At 25.8% G+C, this 21,873-nt stretch overlaps 5 protein-coding genes across 11 annotated transcripts; 3 read left to right on the top strand and 2 right to left on the bottom strand.

The window, feature by feature from the left end:
* Positions 1–127: 127 nt before the first annotated feature.
* Positions 128–3,962, top strand: Rala (Ras-like protein A). 3 transcript variants are annotated; one of them, XR_015291360.1, is made up of 7 exons: positions 128–315; positions 1,156–1,274; positions 1,354–1,562; positions 1,638–1,812; positions 2,285–2,401; positions 2,482–2,592; positions 3,092–3,962. XR_015291360.1 is itself a non-coding variant. In XM_086905450.1 (6 exons), the coding sequence occupies exons 2-5, from the start codon at positions 1,170–1,172 to the stop codon at positions 2,399–2,401; spliced, it is 606 nt and encodes a 201-aa protein (XP_086761576.1). In that variant the 5' UTR covers positions 128–315; positions 1,156–1,169; the 3' UTR covers positions 3,092–3,962. The 3 variants fall into 3 exon arrangements, 2 of the variants coding, with proteins under 2 accessions (XP_086761576.1, XP_031771071.2); XM_086905450.1 differs by lacking the exon at positions 2,482–2,592; XM_031915211.2 differs by lacking the exons at positions 2,285–2,401; positions 2,482–2,592.
* A 1,673-nt stretch (positions 3,963–5,635) lies between these two features.
* mio (GATOR complex protein mio) lies at positions 5,636–9,727 on the top strand. Of its 3 annotated transcripts, XM_086905435.1 has the most exons (16): positions 5,695–5,801; positions 5,884–6,063; positions 6,134–6,328; positions 6,393–6,692; positions 6,778–7,005; positions 7,124–7,285; positions 7,362–7,543; positions 7,609–7,742; positions 7,810–7,920; positions 7,979–8,342; positions 8,408–8,546; positions 8,623–8,761; positions 8,824–9,031; positions 9,103–9,314; positions 9,401–9,473; positions 9,539–9,727. In XM_086905435.1, exons 2-16 carry the CDS (start codon positions 5,943–5,945, stop codon positions 9,542–9,544), a joined length of 2,574 nt encoding a protein of 857 aa, XP_086761561.1. In that variant the 5' UTR covers positions 5,695–5,801; positions 5,884–5,942; the 3' UTR covers positions 9,545–9,727. The 3 variants fall into 3 exon arrangements, with proteins under 3 accessions (XP_086761560.1, XP_086761561.1, XP_012339270.1); XM_086905434.1 differs by having other exon boundaries at positions 5,636–5,709; positions 9,401–9,727; XM_012483816.3 differs by having other exon boundaries at positions 9,401–9,727.
* On the bottom strand, positions 9,026–10,682 carry LOC100863884 (replication protein A 14 kDa subunit). Its single transcript, XM_012483832.3, has 3 exons — positions 10,345–10,682; positions 10,012–10,198; positions 9,026–9,850 (listed from the first exon to the last, which is right to left on the bottom strand). The coding sequence occupies exons 1-3, from the start codon at positions 10,420–10,422 to the stop codon at positions 9,753–9,755; spliced, it is 363 nt and encodes a 120-aa protein (XP_012339286.1). The 5' UTR covers positions 10,423–10,682; the 3' UTR covers positions 9,026–9,752.
* Positions 10,683–11,690: 1,008 nt separating this feature from the next.
* Positions 11,691–18,886, top strand: LOC100872720 (uncharacterized). 3 transcript variants are annotated; one of them, XM_012483810.3, is made up of 9 exons: positions 11,691–11,862; positions 12,173–12,477; positions 12,548–12,679; positions 13,168–13,333; positions 13,413–13,591; positions 13,666–14,046; positions 14,428–14,533; positions 15,681–15,799; positions 15,868–18,886. In XM_012483810.3, the coding sequence occupies exons 2-9, from the start codon at positions 12,181–12,183 to the stop codon at positions 18,226–18,228; spliced, it is 3,741 nt and encodes a 1,246-aa protein (XP_012339264.2). In that variant the 5' UTR covers positions 11,691–11,862; positions 12,173–12,180; the 3' UTR covers positions 18,229–18,886. The 3 variants fall into 3 exon arrangements, with proteins under 3 accessions (XP_012339264.2, XP_012339263.2, XP_012339265.2); XM_012483809.3 differs by having other exon boundaries at positions 11,702–11,862; positions 13,410–13,591; XM_012483811.3 differs by lacking the exons at positions 11,691–11,862; positions 12,173–12,477; positions 12,548–12,679 and adding an exon at positions 13,027–13,106 and having other exon boundaries at positions 13,410–13,591.
* On the bottom strand, positions 18,517–21,863 carry LOC100863049 (ADP-dependent glucokinase). The gene is made up of 5 exons (XM_012483821.2): positions 21,461–21,863; positions 21,037–21,324; positions 20,806–20,942; positions 20,288–20,736; positions 18,517–20,214 (listed from the first exon to the last, which is right to left on the bottom strand). The coding sequence occupies exons 1-5, from the start codon at positions 21,793–21,795 to the stop codon at positions 19,972–19,974; spliced, it is 1,452 nt and encodes a 483-aa protein (XP_012339275.1). The 5' UTR covers positions 21,796–21,863; the 3' UTR covers positions 18,517–19,971.
* Positions 21,864–21,873: the final 10 nt, after the last annotated feature.

The raw sequence follows: 21,873 nt of genomic DNA, 5'->3' as shown, positions 1-21,873 counted from the left end.
GCTTATTAATAGTTTGATAATATTAATTTAAAAAAAAATAAAGATAATAAGATATATACACATATTTAATAATTCTTTTTAAATTATAAAATTTGATAACAGAAAACAAAAAAGATTAACTACTTACTTTAGGCGCCAATATTACAGTTTGGTAAGGTGCCGGTAGAGTGCCCGGTACTCTGGTCAATTATCGGTATTATCAATTGCAGTCCAGTAAAGCACAACGACTGTGGTCTTAGAAAAAAATAGCAAAAATTGCTTGATAAACATCTTTTAAGAAAATATTTAAACAATTCAAGTTTGTCATCGATTAAGGTAAGAAATATTTTAAACTTTACATTGACATGTGACGAATGAAACTTCAGGGATTTAGAATCGAAATGAGCATTCCTAAAATTGGGCGTGTGGCACCGCCTTTTTCACTATTCTTTATTCTGATACATTTATGTGTTTTCTTATCATTTTAGCTTTTCTCTACTAATTAAATATAACAAATAATATCACAATTTGCAGAAATTTATATATTTTTCTATATTTTTATTACATTTCATATTCGTATTTGAAATCAGAATATAAACATAATGAAAAAATTAAATGTCACTGTATATCAAAATATTTTTAGTTGAATTCTACTTATATTTTAATAATTATAAAATCATAATTAAATTTTATAATTTATATGTTGTATTAATTTATTTATATATAATATTTTTAATTAAGTTTTAAAGAAAAATGATTAATTTGTCATTATTGATTGATCAATTTTTTATCTTTATATATAATACGTAATTTAGAAGAAAATAACAATTTATTACAAATACATTATTTATATGAAAGTTCATTGTGATAAAAAGTATTATATTTCTTTGATGCTATAAATATGATACAAATCAATAGATAAAATTAATTTGTACCATATATAAACAAGCACAATATAAACAAAATAGATAAATCTATATTTTTGATTATCCTGTTTTTAGATTTCTTATATTGACAATAGCAATTTCATTTCTCTTTTTGTTTAATATATTATTTTTTAATAATGCTTATATATAGAAAAACTTTTTAACATCATAAATATATGATATATGATATTTGTACAATATATATGAATTTTTTTGTATTATAATATCAAAATTTATTCATTGATTTCAGAAAAATATACCAAAATGTCCAAAAAACCAGGTACTACTCAAGCAATGCATAAGGTTATAATGGTTGGAAGTGGAGGTGTTGGAAAATCTGCTCTCACATTACAATTTATGTATGATGAGGTATATTGATCTTATAAAAAAACTTATAGATAATAAATTATATTATTAATTTATTGATTTCTTTTTACATATAAATTAGTTTGTGGAAGATTATGAACCTACAAAAGCAGATTCTTATAGAAAGAAAGTTGTGTTAGATGCGGAAGAAGTACAAATAGATATATTAGATACTGCAGGACAAGAAGATTATGCAGCAATTCGAGATAATTATTTTCGAAGTGGAGAAGGATTTCTTTGTGTATTTTCTATAACAGAGGATGATAGTTTTCAAGCTACGCAAGAATTTAGGTGAATAATAAATTATTTAAATTATAAATATGCATGTAATTTTCAAAACAAAATTATGTAATTTTATATATTTAGGGAACAGATCCTTAGAGTAAAAAATGATGAAAACATTCCATTTTTACTAGTGGGAAATAAAAGTGATTTACAAGAAAAAAGAAAAGTTGGTTTAAATGAAGCTCAAGCCAGAGCAGAACAATGGGGTGTACCATATGTAGAAACAAGTGCAAAGACAAAAGAAAATGTTGATAAGGTAATTTAATAATTAAATTTTATTTTTTTTTTTTTATATATATATATATGTAGGTAATAATAAGAAAATAAATGTCTTTTATATAGAAAATTAATATTATTAATAATTTTTTTAATAATATTAAATAATATAATTTGTTACAAATGATTGATTGATTATTTATGTAAAAAAATTGTATGTAAAAAATGCACATGCATCATTAAGATATCTTTATATTATCTCTTAAATTTACAATAGTTTTTAGCATACAAGAATTGCATGAGACTTATTTAATTAGCTTAATTTATCATTGTATGTTTTCTTTGCTATATATATATACATCTTGTAGCTTTTGCACACATTTCTTTTGTAATGAAAAATATTGATACAAATATAAAATTAATATATAAAGATAAATTGCATTTATTTATATTTGTAAAGCACATTTTTCAAGCCTTGAAGCTTTGAGATGGCATCAATTGCACATTTGCAGGTATTTTTCGACTTGATGCGTGAAATAAGATCGCGCAAGATTGAAGATAAATCAGCAAGCAACGGTCGTGGAAAGGACCGTGCCACAAGGAAGAAAAAGAAGTGCAAAATTCTATAGGTTTGCTGCTTTTTTCGCACTGTTTTTAATCTTTTATAAATGGAAAACTGGAGAATGATTTAGAAATTTTATTATTGCAGTATTCTTTTCACTTTTTTCTGAAATTTAAATAAATATATATATGTGTGCAATTATCATCAGGTAACAATTATATCAGAAGTATCAACTTTCTGCAAGAGTGTCTCTCACAGGCACGTACAAAAAAAAAATTTCTTACATACAATTCGCTTTTTATGTTGTTTCTATTCTAGCTTATGCTTGAAATATTGCATATGCATGTATAAATTCAATTCAGTATCACTTTTTATTAAATTATAAAGGCACAAACTGACTTTTTCTGTTAATTAAAAATTTATTAAAATGAAAAGAATGGGAATGAACTCATTTTCATATGAAATATAGCTTATTATGACGCATGGTTATTTTGGATGTATATTACAATATATAAAAAATATTATCATATTATATTTTTGCTCATACAATATATTTTATATTACATTATATATGTAATATATAATACATTTTATATTACATTAATAGAACTTAAATAAGATATATGAATAGAAAATAAATTCTATTTTTGTTTTAGTATTGATAATATATAGCAAAGTTATTATAATTTCGATTTTTAATACTAAATAAATAGAAATATGAAATGAAAATTAACAGTTTTTTTGTCTTCCATTACAGGTATTTTTTGATTTAATGCGTGCAATAGCTGCACGTAAAGCGCAAGAAAATCAAGGAGATGGAAGTGAACGTAAGAAGAAAAGAAATTGCTGTATTTTGCTCTAACAAATGTAAAAGAAGCTTTTATAATGGAACGTTCGACTTCTAATTGAAAAAACCTGAGTAAGAGAAGTGTATTTGTATACATACATACATATATACAAATATATTATACAAATGCATCATATATATATATATACACATACAGAAGAAAGTTTTCTGACACTTTACAGTGAATTGACACTAAAAATAAAACAATTGCATTAAGAACACATAATTTACATATTGTTTAATAATTATTATATTAATAATTGTAAACTTATACTCTTTTTCATCAAACTATTAATTGTTTAATTTGTAATGCACTGGTGCATATAATTATAATTCATACATACAACCGTTAATTTATGTCATATTTTTGTAATCATTAAGAAAGAGTAAAAGTTTTAAATAATGCACAAAGTTATATTATACATTAATGACATAATTTTTTAATTTTTCATTATTATTGGAGTGCTGAAATATATATAGTTAGTTCAATTAATATAAAAAAGAAAAAGAAAAGAGAAATGCAGAGAAAATATGCATAAGAAAAAGATTATATGTATGTATACATACATGTGCATGTAATATATATGTATGTATATATACATATTATATATATATATATATATATATATATATATATATATACACACACATATTATACATTTATATTATGCACAATATTTCGTGATCATTCAATAATAATTAATAAAAGATATTGCAAATATTATAGAAACACTGTAATTAATTTTATTTGCAAATAAAAAATTATTATATATTCATTGTATTTTATATGTTTCTTTGAAACCTTGAATGATTTCAGCACTCTTTATATTATTATCTTACATACTCTATATTATTTATTTGAAAAATATTGACAATTTTGATTTATTTAAATTATTAACTTTATAATTAAATAGTCATAAGCACTGTAAAGTAAAGAAGACATATGGTAATCAATCCATAATTTGTTTGATATTAGTATTCTATATCTTTAATTTACAGTTTGCAACTATGTACAAACAATACATTTCATTATTTTTATATTAATAAAATAACATTGTATTCTGGATATAGAGATGTAAATAGAATAATTATATTTACATCTTAAATTCAAAAATTATAAAATATTTAAAAATTTTTTTTGAAAATTTTTTGATAAATTTCATTTTTATTTAAAAAAAAAATATATTTTTGAATAAGAATAAAATATTTAAAAATAATTTTAAATATTTACATGCAAGCAATATTATCTTCTCCTAAATTTATCTTAAAATATGTTATTTGTAAATTATATGTATTCTATGTTAGATATTTAAATAACATTTTTATTGACTTTCTTATTTTATATTTTATTTTTAAGAAAGTCATTAAGTGTATATATTTCAAAATACAATTTATTATTCAAAAATTATAAAATTATATATGTATATTCAAAAATATACATTTTTTTTTATTGAATAAGAAATTATATTGTGTTAAAAATCTAATATCTATAAATTAATAATTAATAGATTTCAATAGACTGAAAACATTATTAATGTTATTTATCAGAAAGACTTAAACCTCTATGAGGTGCATTTATTTATGAAAAGAATGAAAAAAAATAAAGTTGATATTATATTTTACAAATAAATATATATATATACATGTATGTATTATTATTAAGTATTGAAATTTTAAAAAATGATTATAATTTGGAGCATATTTAGTAATAAAGTTTTAGAATATTTTTTTGTATTTGCGTTTTGTACTGTTGAAATTAATTGTGCCTTTTTAAATGTTCACTAATAAATTGAAATTAATAATATAATAGCATTCTTTAAAAGAATTTTATCAGTGCATAAATTAAAATTTCATCTTAAAAAATATCTTTATATGAATTCACACACTATATATATATATATATATATATATATATATTGTATACATATATAAAGTCATTATGCTATCATACATTAAATCATTCTTTATATAATTATTATGCAACATTATGTTTATAATTTAATTATATTTATAGTTTTTAATAAAATATTTTGTAAAAATTAGAAAAATTATTGTATATGATTTTTATATCGTACATTTTAAATGTACATTTTAAAATGTATGAAATGTATGAAAATGTATTATTAATTGGTAAATTAGCCGAACTATATACACAATATATGTAAATGTAATGTGGGTACAATCTTATACATATATATTAATTTGTTTGCACAAAATTGAATAAATATGAAAATAATAATGTATCAAAAATAATTTTGACTTTTGAATTATTTTATTAATTTTTTAATATTTTTTTATTAATTTAATAATCTTATCTTTAATGTAGAAAAATTTTTAAAATAAAATAAATTTTTTAAAAAAATGTTATATTTATGATAGTAATGATAATTTATATTTTTTTAGATACCCATATATATATTATATAAAGCGAAAATTGGACAACATTTTCAAGTATCCAATGAAAAATTGAAACGTATAGAAACTTTTGTTATCTCTATAATTTATTATTATCATTATTTATCTGAAATGTAAGTTACTATTAATCAAAATGGTTAAAGAAATGAATATAAAAGTGTCAGATTTAAATTGAAACATTTAATACAAAGAAAATATGTTCGAGGTTAAGAAACATTTTTTAAGATTATAAAGCAAGATTATATACATAGTCTCATAACAAATTATTTTTTCTATTGTTATTTTAGAAAGATTAAAGTAATGCATTTTACTTTTGTTAACAAAATTTCATAAAAATACTACTAAAATGAGTAGTATTAAACTCGATGTACAGTGGTCTCCAGTTCATGCTAATAAATTTATTACATGGGGTACAGAAATTTGTTTATATGAAGTTATGCAAATAAAAGAAAATAATAGACAATTATGTAAGTAAATATTGTTTATAAAATATATTTATATTTAATAAAATTAATTAAATTTTGTATTTTTTTGTAGATAAGATTTCTGATTCTACAGTTGCTCATTTACTTGCAACGAATACCAATCATCATTATGTTAAATGTATTGATATATATCCACAATTGGAACCTGATATACTATTAGCTGTTGGTCAAGCAAATGGAAAAGTTGTTTTAACTACTTTTGCTCCAACAATCTTTGATTCTCAAGGTCTCAGTGGAAAAGAACTAGGTATATTATTTCAATAAATAATTAAATTTATATTTTATTTTATTTAAGAACTATGTAATTATAGTTCCAAAACATGCCAGACAGTGTAACGCAGTTGCTTGGAATCCAATAGATACAAATTTGATTGTGTCTGGTTTAGATAAACATAGTAAAGATCATTCCATTTTATTATGGGATATAAACAAGGGTTTACATACTTCTGAAAGAATACATCATCATAATACAGTACAGACAGATTCAGTGAGACCTATAACAGAAGTTGGTGTTTCTGAAACTGTACATTCCATTGCTTGGTTTAAAAATGAACAAAAATGTATGGTAGTTGGCACTAATAACAAACAATTAAAAATCATTGATTTTAGAGGTATTAATATAAAATAATATAAAATAATGTAATTACATTTTTTTATATTATTTTGCATTATATATATTAAATTATTTAATATTAGATTCTGCAAAAGTAATCAACACAACAGCTACTAAAGCAGTTTATAATGTATCAGTGAATCCACACAATAATTATCATTTACTTTCAAGTGTTGATAATCAAATAACAATTTGGGACACAAGATGCTTTGAAAAACCTGTTTTAACATTATCGCAAAGTAGACAAATTACGAAGGTTTTATGGTGTCCAACTAGACACAATCTTCTAGGTGCTTTACAAAAAGATTCAGGTAAAATATTTTAATTTCTTTTTAATATAATTATAAATTGAATAAATATAATATTATCATTTAATATTATAATTTTTTAATTAATATAATTAATATAATTTCTTATATTATAATAAAGTGACACTACATTTATATGACATTCAACACTGTGGAATTGGAGGAGGAGAAGATACAGAACCTGGAGCATTGGAAAGAACAGTTGCGCCACCTTGGCATAGTCCTGTAAGTTTTTCGTGGCATCCAACACATGTGAATAGATTGTTGGCAATATCTCAACAAGGTTTGATTATATTATAGTATTAATTTATAAAAATTCTTGAATAAAATGTTTTTGATCTTGTTTTATTTCTTTAAAGGACTTACAGATTATACAGTTTGTGAAAGAATTACAGTAAATTGGTCAACACGGTCTCATCTTGTTTGGAATCATGCTTCCAAATCATTTAAATATATATGTAGTAATGATAATATTTATAAAGCTCTGAATGATATTTCTATTCTAACTAAAACACGTGCTACTTCAGAATATGGTTTACTTGTAAGTTGAAAAAAACTTATATTTTATATTATATAATATATATGTTTTAATATATATATTTACAGCCAGAGCTGGCTCAGAATGGAGAATTAGCAGAAAATGATACTCTTAAAAATTTATGGCAATGGCTGTACTTAAGTCGCTATTTGGTAGAAGATGGTACTATACCATGTACAGATAATAAACATCCAGGTGTTAGGTAAATTAAAGATTTTTTGATAATATATTTAAAAATTCACAAAATAATGTTTGTTAATGTTACATAGAACAGTTTTAAAGTTAGATGGACAAGGATCTAATAATGGTTTTTTAAAATCGGAACTAATTCATCGTCCTTGGTCGGATATAGGATCTAATCATACTGCAAAAATTTATAGGTATAAAATATTAATGTTGCATGGTATCAAAGTTTTGTAATATAGTTTTATGTTATAGATCTCCAGACAGAGATAAAGGATTACTTTTATGTGGTTGGAGATTTGATAAAGACACCAATAGCCTTTATGATAATTTATTTTTAGAAAGATTAGAAAGAGAAGGTGCATATCCAAGAGCAGCAGCAATAGCAGTTTTTAATTTATGTTTACGGCAAGCAATAGAAATTCTAAATCGAGGAGCTACTAAAATGTCAATGTCTACAAATTTAAATATTGTTGCTATGGCTTTATCAGGATTCTCCGAAGATAGAAATAGTATGTGGAGAGAATCATGTTTAAAGTGTAGATCTCAACTCTCAGATCCTTATTTGAGAGCAACTTTTGCTTTTTTAACAGCAGATGATTCATATGAAAATGTTTTAGTAAGTAAGCATGAATTTTTTCTTATAAAAATTATTTATGTAAATAATGAAAAAAATATTTATAGAATGAAAGTGGTATGGCAGTTGAAGATAGAGTAGCATTTGCTCTTATGTTTTTATCAGATAATAAATTAAGTGAATATTTAAAAAAATTAACTCAAAAATTGACTGATGAAGGAAACTTAGCTGGTTTTCTTTTAACAGGTTTATATAGCAAATTTACATAATCTATAATAAATCTGTTAATATAAGCTTTAAACTTATTATACATTTTATCTAGGTGCCAGTTTAGAAGGTATACAATTATTAAATCGATATTTAGAAATTACTGGTGATGTTCAAAGTTGTAGTTTGATAGCTATAAGAGCATTTACACCAACATTGCTCCAAGAGAATCAAGTTCAAGTTTGGATTACTAGGTATTATAATAAATAATATTTATCTGAAAAATTGTGAAAAGGAGATAACATTAAAAATTTAGTTATAGAAATTTATTAAATGCATGGAAAATGTGGACCCAAAGAGCTCATTTTGATATTGCCATGCGTTCTTCAACAAATGAAAAACCTCCTCAACAGATATATGTTTCTTGTAATTTTTGTGGTAAAAGTATATCAGCTTTCATGCAGGGTTTGAGTAGAGCAAGAGGACCTTTTGGTAGATTAGGAAGTACACCCAATAAATTAAAGGTAATTTACATGTTTTTATTTGAATATTTTATAAAATAATAATTAAAATAAAATTTTCTTTATGTTTATAGATGTCTTCATGTCCAAATTGTAGAAAACCATTACCACGATGTGCAATTTGTTTAATGCATATGGGTACAGTGAGTGGATTGCAAATGACAACATCTGGAGTTAGTAGAAGTGATGAATGTGATAATAAATTGACAGAATTCAGTAATTGGTTTACATGGTGTCAAACGTGTAGACATGGTGGTCATGCTGATCATATTACACATTGGTTTCGGTAATATACTTTAAAATTATGTACATATTTTTACTTTTTTGTATACATTTTATCTTTTGTAACAATATCTCACTTTGTTTATATAGACAACATTCAGAATGTCCAGTGACTTCATGTACATGCAGATGTTTTTCTTTAGATGCATCGTGTAAAATAGCAGTACGTATAATATAAATAAAAAATGAAATCATAAAAATTATAAATATTAACAATATTCATTTAAGTTTTAGGACATTATATATTTCTTGGAACAAAACATAAATATTAGAAATAAAGGATAATGAATTTTTTCTTATTCTATTTATAAATACAATTTCATTTTGTTAAAAAAAATAATTTATAACTTTAAATATATGTAAAAATGATAATATTCTTATAAGAAATTGATGTAATAATTGATTTTTTTATCAATACTTTATAAAGCATTTCTATGATGATTTAAAAATCATCATTTTCTTCCTCACATTCACATTCTGTCAATTTTTCAACTCCTATTATATTTAATATAACCATTAATTCATTATACTGATCAGCATCTGTAATATATATATATATATATATATGTATATTTCACTATGTTCATAATATATACACATATAATATTCATATATATATGAATATGAATGTATATATGAATATATATGTGAATATTTATGAATATTCTATTTATGATATAATATTAAGATAATATATTTACCAAATTCTTCAGTTAAACTAAGAGGAAACACTATATAATTACTACAATTCATTGTAGATTTAGATTGTAAAGTACCATGTACTTCTATATAACCTTCTGCATTGCCATCAATTGGTTCTGGTAAAGTTACATTTACTTGTATACCATCAGTTGTTCTTAATTCTAAATTTCTACCATTTGAACTTTTCTAATGATAAAAGGATGCAATAAGATGTAATAAATTAATATAATTAATTTTAATAAAGCAAATGTATAAATAAATAAATCATTGCTATTAGAATATTATAATCATATTTATATATTTTCTTTTATTAATATTAAAACAAATCTTACTTTTCCTATAGTTCCAAGTAAAATTACTTGTTCTCCAATATTTTGTGCCAATCGACGGCCATCGATACGTTTCTTCATATTTTTTGTTAATAATCTTACTTAAAAAAAATAAATATATTTCACCAATAATTTGAAGTCAATATCATAGAATATTCCAATATTCATCACCAATACTCAGTATTAAACCATAGAATTTGAAAAATTTCAACCGAAATCTAATGAATGAAAAGAAAGTCGATTAATAATGATTCGCTAGGGAATTACTGCAATTATTAAATATAATATAAATAGCATAGATAATGTATTGATACCAATAATGAGTCATGAAGATGACAAAAGAACGAGAAAAATTTCGAAAATATCGAAGAATTTTTCTCGCAAATATTTATTTATTTATCAAAAATGACACGAAGCTGATTTCAAATTAAATGTTTCAAAATAAATATAAAATTATAAGATTTGTCAAACAAATATAATTTACAATATTTTTCAGTTAAATTTTAAAAAAACGTGTTGAGTTTTTATAAACTTTGATGCGAAAATGATTTAAATTAATTTTTAGAATTTAATAATTCAAAAATTATTTATATATAAAATTGCGAATTTTTAGGGATTTTTGCAAATTATATATCATTATATGAATTTTTATCCAATTCAAATAACGATAGAAAATAAAAACGCGCCAAATTTAATTATCTTTCAATTGAATAATGAAAATGTATCATTTAAAATTTAAAGTTTTTCTAACTCAAATTTAAATTAATTTTATAATTAAATTATAATACTAGATAATTGATTATCTTAAAATAGGCAAAAATTAAAATTTAATTTAATTTAAATTTAATATTCATAAAATGATTAATAAATGAAAAAGAAAATATTATTAATATGATTTAAAAACAATATCACGATTTTTCATATCACGTTATAATATCATGTTTATGCATTTGTATATTTGTTTTTTAATAAATAATTAAATATTAATTGTATTATGAAATTCTTTAATCGAAATCGAATTCTTTTTTCCTTCAAACGAATTGAATTAAAATCTAATGTAGCATATAATTTACAAAAAAACCCTAAAACTAAAACACTACAGTAAAATCATCATTTTGAAATTTTGCGATAAAATTTATAAAAAAATGTAAGAGAGATTCAAAATGTTTAATGTCCTTTAAAAATTTGCTTTATTTATTGTTTTATTAGAATTAATTATACATATATATTAAATATATTTCTATCTAAAATTTAATTTTTAAAATATAGTAAATTTTTTTTAAAGTTGGTCATCATAGTTTATTATGTGAATATAAGTAACAATTTGAGTTTTACCATCTAAGATTTCTATTTCTATGTATTTTACCTATAGTTATAGCGGCTTCTTCCATTCGTTTTTTGGTCTACGTTGTGTCGTATGAATGATTCTCAAAAGAATTGGAGTATATTCTATTTTCGTTATCTTACACCAGTACCTATCAAGAACAGAGTACTAAAATTATAAAGCAATCATTAAGAAAGGTAAATATTTTTCATAATGTTTAATATGTCAAAAAATATCGACTATGTTTTATCGATGGGATAATAATGGCTGCAATGCGACATTTAAAATTTCTTCTCATTGCTAATACATATAGTGGTTAGAATCGTTGAATTTTATCATGAATATAAAACCATCGAAATTTATAGAACAATAACATTATTATTATCATTAAAATTATATCATACGATTATACTATCTATATATTTTTTATTACTTATCGCTGAATAAAAATTTTTTATTATAACATAACCTGATAATATTGATTAATATATTTTTTTACAAATTGAGATTGAAAAATGGAACAAGAATCAAGACGTAAAGGACCAAGAAGTCCTAGTGCAGACTCAGAAGATTCATCTCATAGAAGAAGATCAAGAAAGTATGATCGATCTCCATCTCCAAGAAGAAGTAGATATCGTAGATCTCGATCCAGAGATAGAAGATCTCGTTCTAGTTCTAGAGATAGAAGAAGAAAAGATTCTAGTCGTTCACAGCAAGATTGGAAACAGCAAACTACATCTCAGTCTCAAGCTTCTACTCCTAATCCAGCTAATACTGGTGGTTATGTTCCAGCAGTTCATAATCAATATCAGGTAAATCAAATAAACCAAGAAAAAATAAATAAATAAATCATTATATAAATGATATGTATTTATTTTTTAGGCACCTCCACCTCCGAACACCAGTCAACCTCCACCACCTTTGCCTGCTTACAACCAAGGATATAATAACTACAACTATAACTATGGACAAGGCTATGACTACAGTTATCAGCAACCCACTGGTTATCGCAGTGTAAGTTTTTCAAAAAATAATATATTAATTGCAAGGAGTATGTTGTATGAGAATGATCAGCTTATATTGTGACAATTAAAATTGTATTGCAGTTAAAGCAATACAATTAAATATTATCACTTTTGGATTGATTACCTATTCATAGGTTTAATTGCATTGTATAAACTTATAAGAGTAATTATGAAATTATTACGTACACTACCAAAGTGTTTTGAATAATATTTGGTAGTATTGTTCATTTTTTGGGGGATGAACATTATGTTCTTTTGAATCGCGAAATATTGTGAATCCCCTCGTAAGTATAACGTTCGCGTTGTTTATTTTATTGGCATCGACATTGGAAACCAGTATTATTGACCAGATGATTCATCTTCAAGAATCTTCCGTGTATTATCCAAAGTTCTGATTTGAGTATGGACAAATAAAGGTAAGGTTTGATAAAAATATTGTTTGAATATTTTATATCAAATGTATATTTATTTTGTTAGGATTATCCACCACCAAATTGGCAAGGGAATCAGGTACCTTATAACAATCAACAGCCACCACCTCCTCCCACACTAACATCCCAACAAGAATCGTCAAGACCAATGGATAGTGGTACTTCTGGATTAGTATCATCCTTGGCAAGACCAGAAGATGCCAAGAAGGAAGGTGAATCTCTTATTTTATTTCCGCAAAAATTTATTAATCGATATTATTTTAACATATTTTTACATTCTATGCCCAGCAGCGATCGCAGCCGAAGTAAAGCAACAAAAAGCAACTTTGGCTAAACAACGAGAAGAATATGTTAAGAAATCTACTACGTTACAGCGTGAACTGGAGATTCTGCGACAACAGTGCGATGAAATTGGTAAAGAAGGTGGACGAGAGAATAATCGTATTATAAAAGAAAATCAAAAGTTGCAGGTATATAATAATTTATACGAAATAAATAATGATATATTTTAATAATTTTTTATTTTGTAATTGTTAATTTACAGATTGAAATACAAAATAAAATGAAATCGATACATAACGTAATCGATATGCTTACCGGAATTATAGGAGACAAAGCTACTGTTGATGATTTGAGAAGCAAGTTTAAATTAGAAATTAACAAACGTTCAAGAAGTCCCAAGGAAGACTTTCCGAAAGGAAAATCGGAATCACCCGACAGATCATCGGTATCTGACTCTGACAAGGAATCCAAAATTGAAAGAGATTCGAAAGAACGAAGGTCTCCTGAAGATTCTAAACCTATGTACAATTTCGTACATTATGATCCAGAAATGCATTGGTGTAAAGTCTGCGATATATTTCCTAAAACGGCAAAGGAATATTTGAATCATCTGCATAGCAATGAGCACAAAGAAGCTTGCTTAGTAAGTTGCTTATTATTCTAATAATAGAGTCTTAGTAAAACTCAGCTTTGGTATAGGCACTTTCAATAATTCAATGTAGAAATTTTTAATTGAAAATCGTTTTTACAAATAACTTTTATAATCATTAGAACAGGATGCAGAAAAATCTAACTGATAATTGATTTACATTGTGAGAGAACAAACGGATTCGGTTAAGACTATGTATTTCTAATTTGAACTATATTTATATAAGGATGATATATTACAGTAACAATCGACCTGCAGGTACTTGGTACATAGTCTGATTAATGTACCATAATAATGTCTCATTAAAAAGTACCACCGAATATTTGTATAGTATTATACGAAACATTATAATTAATATTTCATTCCCTGCAACAGGAACGCAAGATAGTTGATATGCCCTGGCATGAGCGCAATGGAGAAGGAACGGAAAAGGAAGTGCCCTATTATCCTGGACTACCAACGAAAAGAACACCTATTAAAGGTATGGTTCATTTCAGTGGATAATTACTAATAGAATACAATTCCGTAGCTTGTGCACAGACACTGTGGTGTCCGGTATGTATTGAAGAGATCTACAGCTATGGTTTGCTCAAAAATTTGTCTGCATTAACATATTGACTTATGAAGTCAATTTATGTACGCAAAAGAAATAACTATGCTTTAAACATTTCTTGCTTTCTTTTTTCTTAAATTATTATATAATAAAAATAATATGTATCAAATGATTGTGAAAATGAATCGTTTTAATAATTTATGCGCGGAAGAATTTTTTTTATCTCCGCGAAGTGTTTTGTCTACATCGCAATGTTAGCAGCAAATTTTGTAGCAACGATATAAACACCATAGAGATGCACTGGATTTTAAATGGACTCGAGGAGCACACTTTCGGGCAATTTCAGATATTTCAGCTTCTATAATCGAATTATTTAAATTATTCTTCAAAAGTGTACTGTTCGTCGATTCATCGTACATAGGTCCATTTATAGTCAAGAATGAACAAAAGAAGATTTTATCAATGTGAAACATACCTATATAAATCAATGTTATAATGCTGGTGCGTGTATGAATACAAATAACGAAGATGTGTAAATTGTGTTTATCACTCGTGTCACTTATTTTACTTAATATATCTGTTATACTTATAATACGTATATAACGTATATTATAAATCAAAATATTTTTGTCAAACGTACTGTAAATGCCAATTGATCTTAAAAAATATATATGTAATATATAAATTTTATAATAACTCTAATTCTTAACTTTCAATAATAATAAAAGTTAAAAGAAAGTTACAAAAGGCAATTGCAGTATGTGTAAAAGTTTCATATTATGTTGCTTCATGTAATTATTATTTTTATTTTATCTGTAACATTATTGTGATATATTTGTATGAATAAAACATAATTTTTTTCCTATCCTTTTTTCTTCTAGAATTCATCGTGGGAGACTACGGAAGAATATTTAATGTTATCAACTATTTGTTGAGCATCTTTTAATATATATTATTTTTGTTTTCAGTGACATGAATGTGTCGTGGCAGAATATAAGGTCATTCTTTATGAACTTAAATTGTTTACCATTTTCAAAGCTTAAGTAATGCTAAATGTTAAATTATTTGCTTATAGGTTTACAGTTCTTCAGTGCTGCAACGGCATGGTACTGTAAGCTTTGCGATTCCTGGATCGGCGATCTTCATTGTGCGAGTTTGCACTTGAAATCTAAGCAACATTCTGAGAACTATTCTGTAAGTTTTTAATTTCAAAGCTTTTTTAAATGAAAATTTAAAATTTATTAAGTAACAATTTTATGTAGCGTTTTGTGGAACAAAATCCGCATTGGGAAACCGATTGGATGGCAGATCGTGAAAAAGCATTCTCAGAAGAGAAACATAAGCAGATTCAAATGGAATTACAGAAACATAAAGATGACGATCCACCGCCGAAATCGAAGAAATCGAAAAAAAGTAAAAAAAAATCGAAAAAATCTAAGAAACGAAGAAACAGAAGTAGTGGCAGCGATAGTTCCAGTGAATCAGAAAACTCAGATACAGACTCCGATCAAGATATGTCCAAGAGTATTCGTGTCGCTATGCGAAATAAAATGAAAGCATCAACACAAGCGATACTAAATGAAGAAATAGATTATCATCGAATAAAATTAAAAGGACACTGGTCAAAAATGGCGCAACATTTGAATCAACCACCAACTCCAGAGCCACAACCAGTAGAAACTGATGATAGACAATTGTTGAATTCGATTAGAGACAAATTGAAGGCTAAACAAGAAGAGGAAATGAAATCAATTAGTAATCGAAGATTGAGTCAAGAGAAGACAGTTGAAGAAGAAGAGGACGAACAGGAACAGACATCTTTCTCAAACAAATCAAAACCGGAAAATTTGGAAGCTTGGGGACCGAAAGAACCTCCAAAACCTTTTTGGATAAAAAAGGAAGAAGAAAAACCACAACCTATAGCCAACAAACCAATTGAGTTACCAAAACCGGAAGAAATGCCTAAACCACATATGGGATTCTGGACGAAGCAACAAGTCAATATGACTGTGAAACCGCCGGAAAATAAGTCTATGGAAAAAGAAGATGAAAGAGAACGGGATAGTGATAGATATAAAGATGAGCGTGATAGAAAATATGACAGACGAGAAGATAAATATGATCGTTATAGCAGCAGGTATGAAAGAAGACGTGGACGAGACAGAGATCGAGATCGTGATAGGGATAGGGATAGGGAAAGAGACAGAGATAGAGATAGAGATAGAGATCGGGAGAGAGATTATTACGATGATCGAAGGAAACGAGATAGTAACGATTCTCCTCGACGCGAAAGAAGTTGGCGTGACAGTCCAAAAAGGGGTTATGATAAATACAGCAAAGATAGAAGAGACGATAATTCATCTAACGACGAATCCAAGTTTGAGAAGAAAACAAACGAATCTGCGTCTAAATCTAAAAAGGGTAATATACAAACTAAAAAATCGGCACCTCAGGTATCAAAAGGTAAATTACCTTTCATTGGTAGATTACCATTATTTAAAAAGAAAGCTGAAGAACCAAAGTTACCTGAAAAAGATATTACTCCTCTTCCTTACCAACAAAGTAAATTTGAAGATACACCAAAAGTTCCCAATGAAATTATTAATCCACCTGGTGTGGTACATATCACTAAACTTGCAACTCCAATAAATCTGGGTAATAACAATAATACTACCAACAATAGTAATAATAGCAGCATTATTGCCGCTGCGAATAATAATAATAACGCTAGTAATAATACGCTCAATGCATCCCAAAACAACAAAAATCAACCAATGAAAATATTAGTAGCTCCACCACCACCAGTGTTGAATGAAACAAAACCTACACAACAAGTAGTTGATATGGAAATTGAAGATCAATCTGAGGAAACAGTAATAGAAGAACCAATGATGGAACAGCAAAAACAAACGCACAGTATATCCAAATTACCTTTACCTCCACATCCTCCACCTCCTCTAAATAGACCACCACCATCTTTCTCGACTACATCACAACAACAACAGCAACAGCAGCAGCAGCAACAACAACAACAACAACAACAACAACAACAACAACACCAATCCCAACAAACAGTGCAAAGCAGGCCACAATTTCCTACAAATCGACCTCCACCACCATTTATGACTAATCCACCCCCATTCGTTCAAGGTCAACCACGATTCCCTCCTCATCAAACAGTACGTCCACCAGTACAAAGTCATCCTCCTTTCATGACGAATCCACCACCTCAAATGCCCACTGTACCTCCTTTCGTACAAAATCATCAAAATCCTCCACCACCTCCGCTACCGACTATAGAAAACACTACACAAGATATTTCTGATATACCGGAACCCGCTGAGAAACGAACTGATCCAAGCATTCCTCTGCCTGATGATTTGCAAGAAGCACTAAATATTATTTTTCCAAAGGAGGAAACAGAAACGAAACAACAAAATCAACAAGAAAGTAGCATCATGTATGCATCAATGTATAGTATGTTAGGGTGTGTGGGATATGGGCCAGAATACATGGATCAACCGCCACCAGAAATTACTCAAGCGGAAACAGAAGTAGATACTCAACCTGGACCAGATGATTTGAAAATGTTAGGCATTGATGAAGGAGATACAATTCTATAAAATTTTTTATAAATTCATAATGTTTTCAGCCTCAAATATTCTTTTGATAAGGATCTAGTTAAAAGTCACGTTGATTATTTACCCTTTTTCTTTGAAACCATTGTTAATTACAAAATAATGAATTGGTAGTAATTTCTTGTGGTAAAATTTATATGATAAGTATATTAAAATCGAATTGTATAATTATATAAACTAGTATTTTAAATGGGAAATAGTAAATGTTTCTCTTTTGTGTATTAGTGATGAATCAATACTATAGTATTGCCTCAATGAAATAATAGAATGGAATGATCTTATGAAATATTTACTATTTTTTATTGAATATACAGCTTTCATCTAATTTTGACGAAAAGTATTTCAAGATATACTTAAGAATTTGCAAAAATTAAACTGCAGTGTCATTGTATTTTTTATTCAGGTATATACATATATGTATATCTTGGGCATACGTCAAAACTTAAATTTCTATTTGTGCATAAAACTATTAAAAATATTACTTTAGACATGTAAGTAATCAATGTTTTTAATTATTGAAAACATATTTACATTCAATGTTATTAAGTGCAGTATAAAGACAGTGTTTAGAAAAAAATTTAAAGTGTAAAATCGATTGATTTATAAATAATATTTCATCAATAAATAACGAAATTACGTGAAACAAGACTTGATGTTATACAATTAAGCAATACAAAAAAACACTTATTGCACTATTTAAACTATTGCTTTGTTTATTCTTTTTTTTATATTTCATTTTTTCATTTGAAAATTATTTTATATATTTATTTAAATGCTATACTTCTTTTTCTTTCCTTCCCTTTTACACACACACACACATACAATTTAACCTTGAAAATACATAATCTTCAAATAATACATAATTTAATAATATAATATTTTTTCGTCAATAATCATTAAATATGAAATATAAATATTGTATGGCACAATATAATATATATAAATTATATATATACTGAAAATAAATGACACACGTATGTGTGTATGTGTGTCTAATGTTGATACACAATATTTCATAATTTCTTAAATGTTATTTAAGAATTATTTCGAAACATAATATTATTTTCATATCAATATATTATTGATAATATTGATGATAATATTAATGATATTATGTAAAATATATAAACATAGAATATATATATATATATATATTATGTAAAACACAAATTACAATAGTAATTTATTAGTTTCAATTTTAAAAATGATTATTAAAATAACTTATGCACGAAATGATATTTAGTTAAAAATTATTTCAAAGATATATATATAAATTATACTAAAAACTTTATGCGATATATATATAAAATTTTTTTATTACTTTCTTTTTAATAATATCATTCGATATTATGCATGATTCCAATGTGACTTTTATTATGCATGAAAAGATAAAATATCTAGATATTAGATCTATATATATAAGATATATAAATAGAATATAAAATCATTAATATCATTATTCTGATACTATTCTAAGCTTTGTTGATTTTTAACATATTCCATAATAGAATAAAATAACAAAATAGTATTATTTTTTGATTTCTAAACATATGTCTATCAGAAAATAATGTTTTGGACCATAATGGAATGATATTTTATGGAATGAATTCTATAATCTAGAATTTCAAAGCTGATGTATAAAGAAATCTAATATTTTAGATTTCGTGATTGCTTTTAAGTAATACGAAAATTCAGTGTCATTCAACTATTTTGAAAATATAAAATACATTAGATTTGTAATACAAGACCCGCACTTGAAATATTATCTCCACCGCCAGCAGTTTGCGCCGCTTCAGTACAAACTAATACTGGTGCAACACATACTTGAATAGGGATATCTTTATTTCCTATTTTTAATATTTCATCCCAACAAGATACTGGTTTGTCAATATCTAGTGCTATCCGAGTACCATCGACAATTGATGTCGAAAAACTATCATCTAAAATCAACGCGGCTTTTTTAATGTCTACCTGAAATTTTATAAATATACATATATTGATTTTAATTCCATAATTAATGAATTATAAACAATTATTTACTTACATAACTTGTCGCACATACATGTCTGTGAGCTGTCAGTGAAGCTTTAGCTGCTGCAGCCATAGTATTTTTCCATATGGAACTTTTAACAGTAAATATAGCTTGATAGGCTAATGTATGTACATGAATTCTAGTTAATTCTCGAGAATTTTCAATAGTTTTACTTCTCATACGTATCAATTTAAATAATGTTCGCATTTGATCTAATACTGTTGCTATACGTGGTGTTGAATTTGCTACTAATGAAATATTTCCATAATACATTGCATTATGCAAGTTAGCTATTTCTTGTTCATTCATCCCTAAACTATCAGCATATGGTATTATCGAGTCACATAATTCAAAAAGTAATTTATCTTCTGCGAATGAAGCCATTTCAAAATGAATTTTAGTTGATACAGATCGATTCATCATTTGCTTTTTTATTTTATGTAAAAGTTTTTGTCTATCACCTGTATTTAGACAAATATTTTATTAAATTTATTACAAAACTTATTAACCAAAAATAAAATTTTAATTACCTTCAGGGAATGGATAATTATCCATCATTTGTAGACCACTAATAACAAGTAAATTAGGCTCATACATTAACAAAAGATTATCAAATGCATCAAGAGAACTAATCCTAGGATTATTGGCATCATTGTGAATTATGTACCTATGAAATAGTTTAGGTATACTTATTTAGGGAGATCTATTATGGTCATATATGTTTTCATATAATTCTCTCCAAAGCTTCTTAAGTATTATACCTATTAGCTCTGGCACTAGAATATGGACCCCAAATATCTCCATGTTTATATTCTATTACTAAATGAATATCATCTCTTTTTACTTCACCTCCTACAATATTAATAACTTGTGGTATCATTTGCTGTAAGGATCTAGTTAATTTTGCAGCAAGTGTCACATCACATCCTTCTCTTGCAAATCTTAGTGCCATAATTGCTGCATTACCACCAATAGTAGTATAAGAAGAAGGAAATGAACGAGCTTTGGTAACAAGTTCATCAAATAATGTTCTATTTGCCATGTATCTTCTAAAAAAATATATATATATTTTATAAAAATAAAATTTTAATAAATTAAGTAATTTTAAATTATTTAAATAAAATTTTAAATAAAAAATACACTTTTTATTAAAATATATAAAATTCATGTAAAAAAAAATTTTACTCTGCAGCAGCTCCATGACGAAAATAATAGGCGAAACTTTTTAAAAGTTCTAATTCTGTGTTGATTTCATCGAAATGTTGCGGTTGCCCAATTTTTTCAGAATAATTCAATAAATCTTTAGCATTGACATATACATCAGTACATACACCATAACCTATTGCTACTTTTGGTCGTGAAGTCATCACATGTTTATTTTCAAGTTTTTCTAAGCCATGAATCAAAGCTTGCAAACGTTTTTGGAGAACATTTTCTGAATTTCTATAATAAATTGCAACTAAAACTATTAGTATGGTAAACGCTGTACCATATAATTTTAATCCCTTGTTATACCCCATTTTGAACTGCAATGAGAACTATGAACTAAGCGCTATTATCACTGAAGTTCTTAAAATCTAATCAATGTAGCGTTAGTA

Source organism: Apis florea, unplaced genomic scaffold (genome assembly GCF_048593485.1).
Source record: "Apis florea isolate Af1SG1 unplaced genomic scaffold, ASM4859348v1 contig_2411_pilon, whole genome shotgun sequence".
NCBI classification, from domain to species: domain Eukaryota; kingdom Metazoa; phylum Arthropoda; class Insecta; order Hymenoptera; family Apidae; genus Apis; species Apis florea.
This window is presented reverse-complemented; position numbering and strand designations above follow the sequence as displayed.

What these genes read in the sequence shown, in the direction of transcription:
- Rala (XM_086905450.1), top strand. Translation starts at nt 1,170, where the DNA reads ATGTCCAAAAAACCAGGTACTACTCAAGCAATGCATAAGGTTATAATG. An exon ending in TACAATTTATGTATGATGAG is followed by an intron (nt 1,275 to 1,353) that starts GTATATTGATCT and finishes CATATAAATTAG; the next exon opens with TTTGTGGAAGATTATGAACC. An exon ending in CAAGCTACGCAAGAATTTAG is followed by an intron (nt 1,563 to 1,637) that starts GTGAATAATAAA and finishes TTATATATTTAG; the next exon opens with GGAACAGATCCTTAGAGTAA.
- mio (XM_086905434.1), top strand. Translation starts at nt 5,943, where the DNA reads ATGAGTAGTATTAAACTCGATGTACAGTGGTCTCCAGTTCATGCTAAT. An exon ending in AGCTGGTTTTCTTTTAACAG is followed by an intron (nt 8,547 to 8,622) that starts GTTTATATAGCA and finishes CATTTTATCTAG; the next exon opens with GTGCCAGTTTAGAAGGTATA. An exon ending in GTTCAAGTTTGGATTACTAG is followed by an intron (nt 8,762 to 8,823) that starts GTATTATAATAA and finishes TTAAAAATTTAG; the next exon opens with TTATAGAAATTTATTAAATG.
- LOC100863884 (XM_012483832.3), bottom strand. Translation starts at nt 10,422, where the DNA reads ATGAAGAAACGTATCGATGGCCGTCGATTGGCACAAAATATTGGAGAA. An exon ending in TACTTGGAACTATAGGAAAA is followed by an intron (nt 10,199 to 10,344) that starts GTAAGATTTGTT and finishes TTTTATCATTAG; the next exon opens with AAAAGTTCAAATGGTAGAAA. An exon ending in TAGTTTAACTGAAGAATTTG is followed by an intron (nt 9,851 to 10,011) that starts GTAAATATATTA and finishes TATATATTACAG; the next exon opens with ATGCTGATCAGTATAATGAA.
- LOC100872720 (XM_012483809.3), top strand. Translation starts at nt 12,181, where the DNA reads ATGGAACAAGAATCAAGACGTAAAGGACCAAGAAGTCCTAGTGCAGAC. An exon ending in CAGTTCATAATCAATATCAG is followed by an intron (nt 12,478 to 12,547) that starts GTAAATCAAATA and finishes TTTATTTTTTAG; the next exon opens with GCACCTCCACCTCCGAACAC. An exon ending in AAGAAAATCAAAAGTTGCAG is followed by an intron (nt 13,592 to 13,665) that starts GTATATAATAAT and finishes GTTAATTTACAG; the next exon opens with ATTGAAATACAAAATAAAAT.
- LOC100863049 (XM_012483821.2), bottom strand. Translation starts at nt 21,795, where the DNA reads ATGGGGTATAACAAGGGATTAAAATTATATGGTACAGCGTTTACCATA. An exon ending in TCTAGTGCCAGAGCTAATAG is followed by an intron (nt 20,943 to 21,036) that starts GTATAATACTTA and finishes ACTATTTCATAG; the next exon opens with GTACATAATTCACAATGATG. An exon ending in ATGTATGTGCGACAAGTTAT is followed by an intron (nt 20,215 to 20,287) that starts GTAAGTAAATAA and finishes ATAAAATTTCAG; the next exon opens with GTAGACATTAAAAAAGCCGC.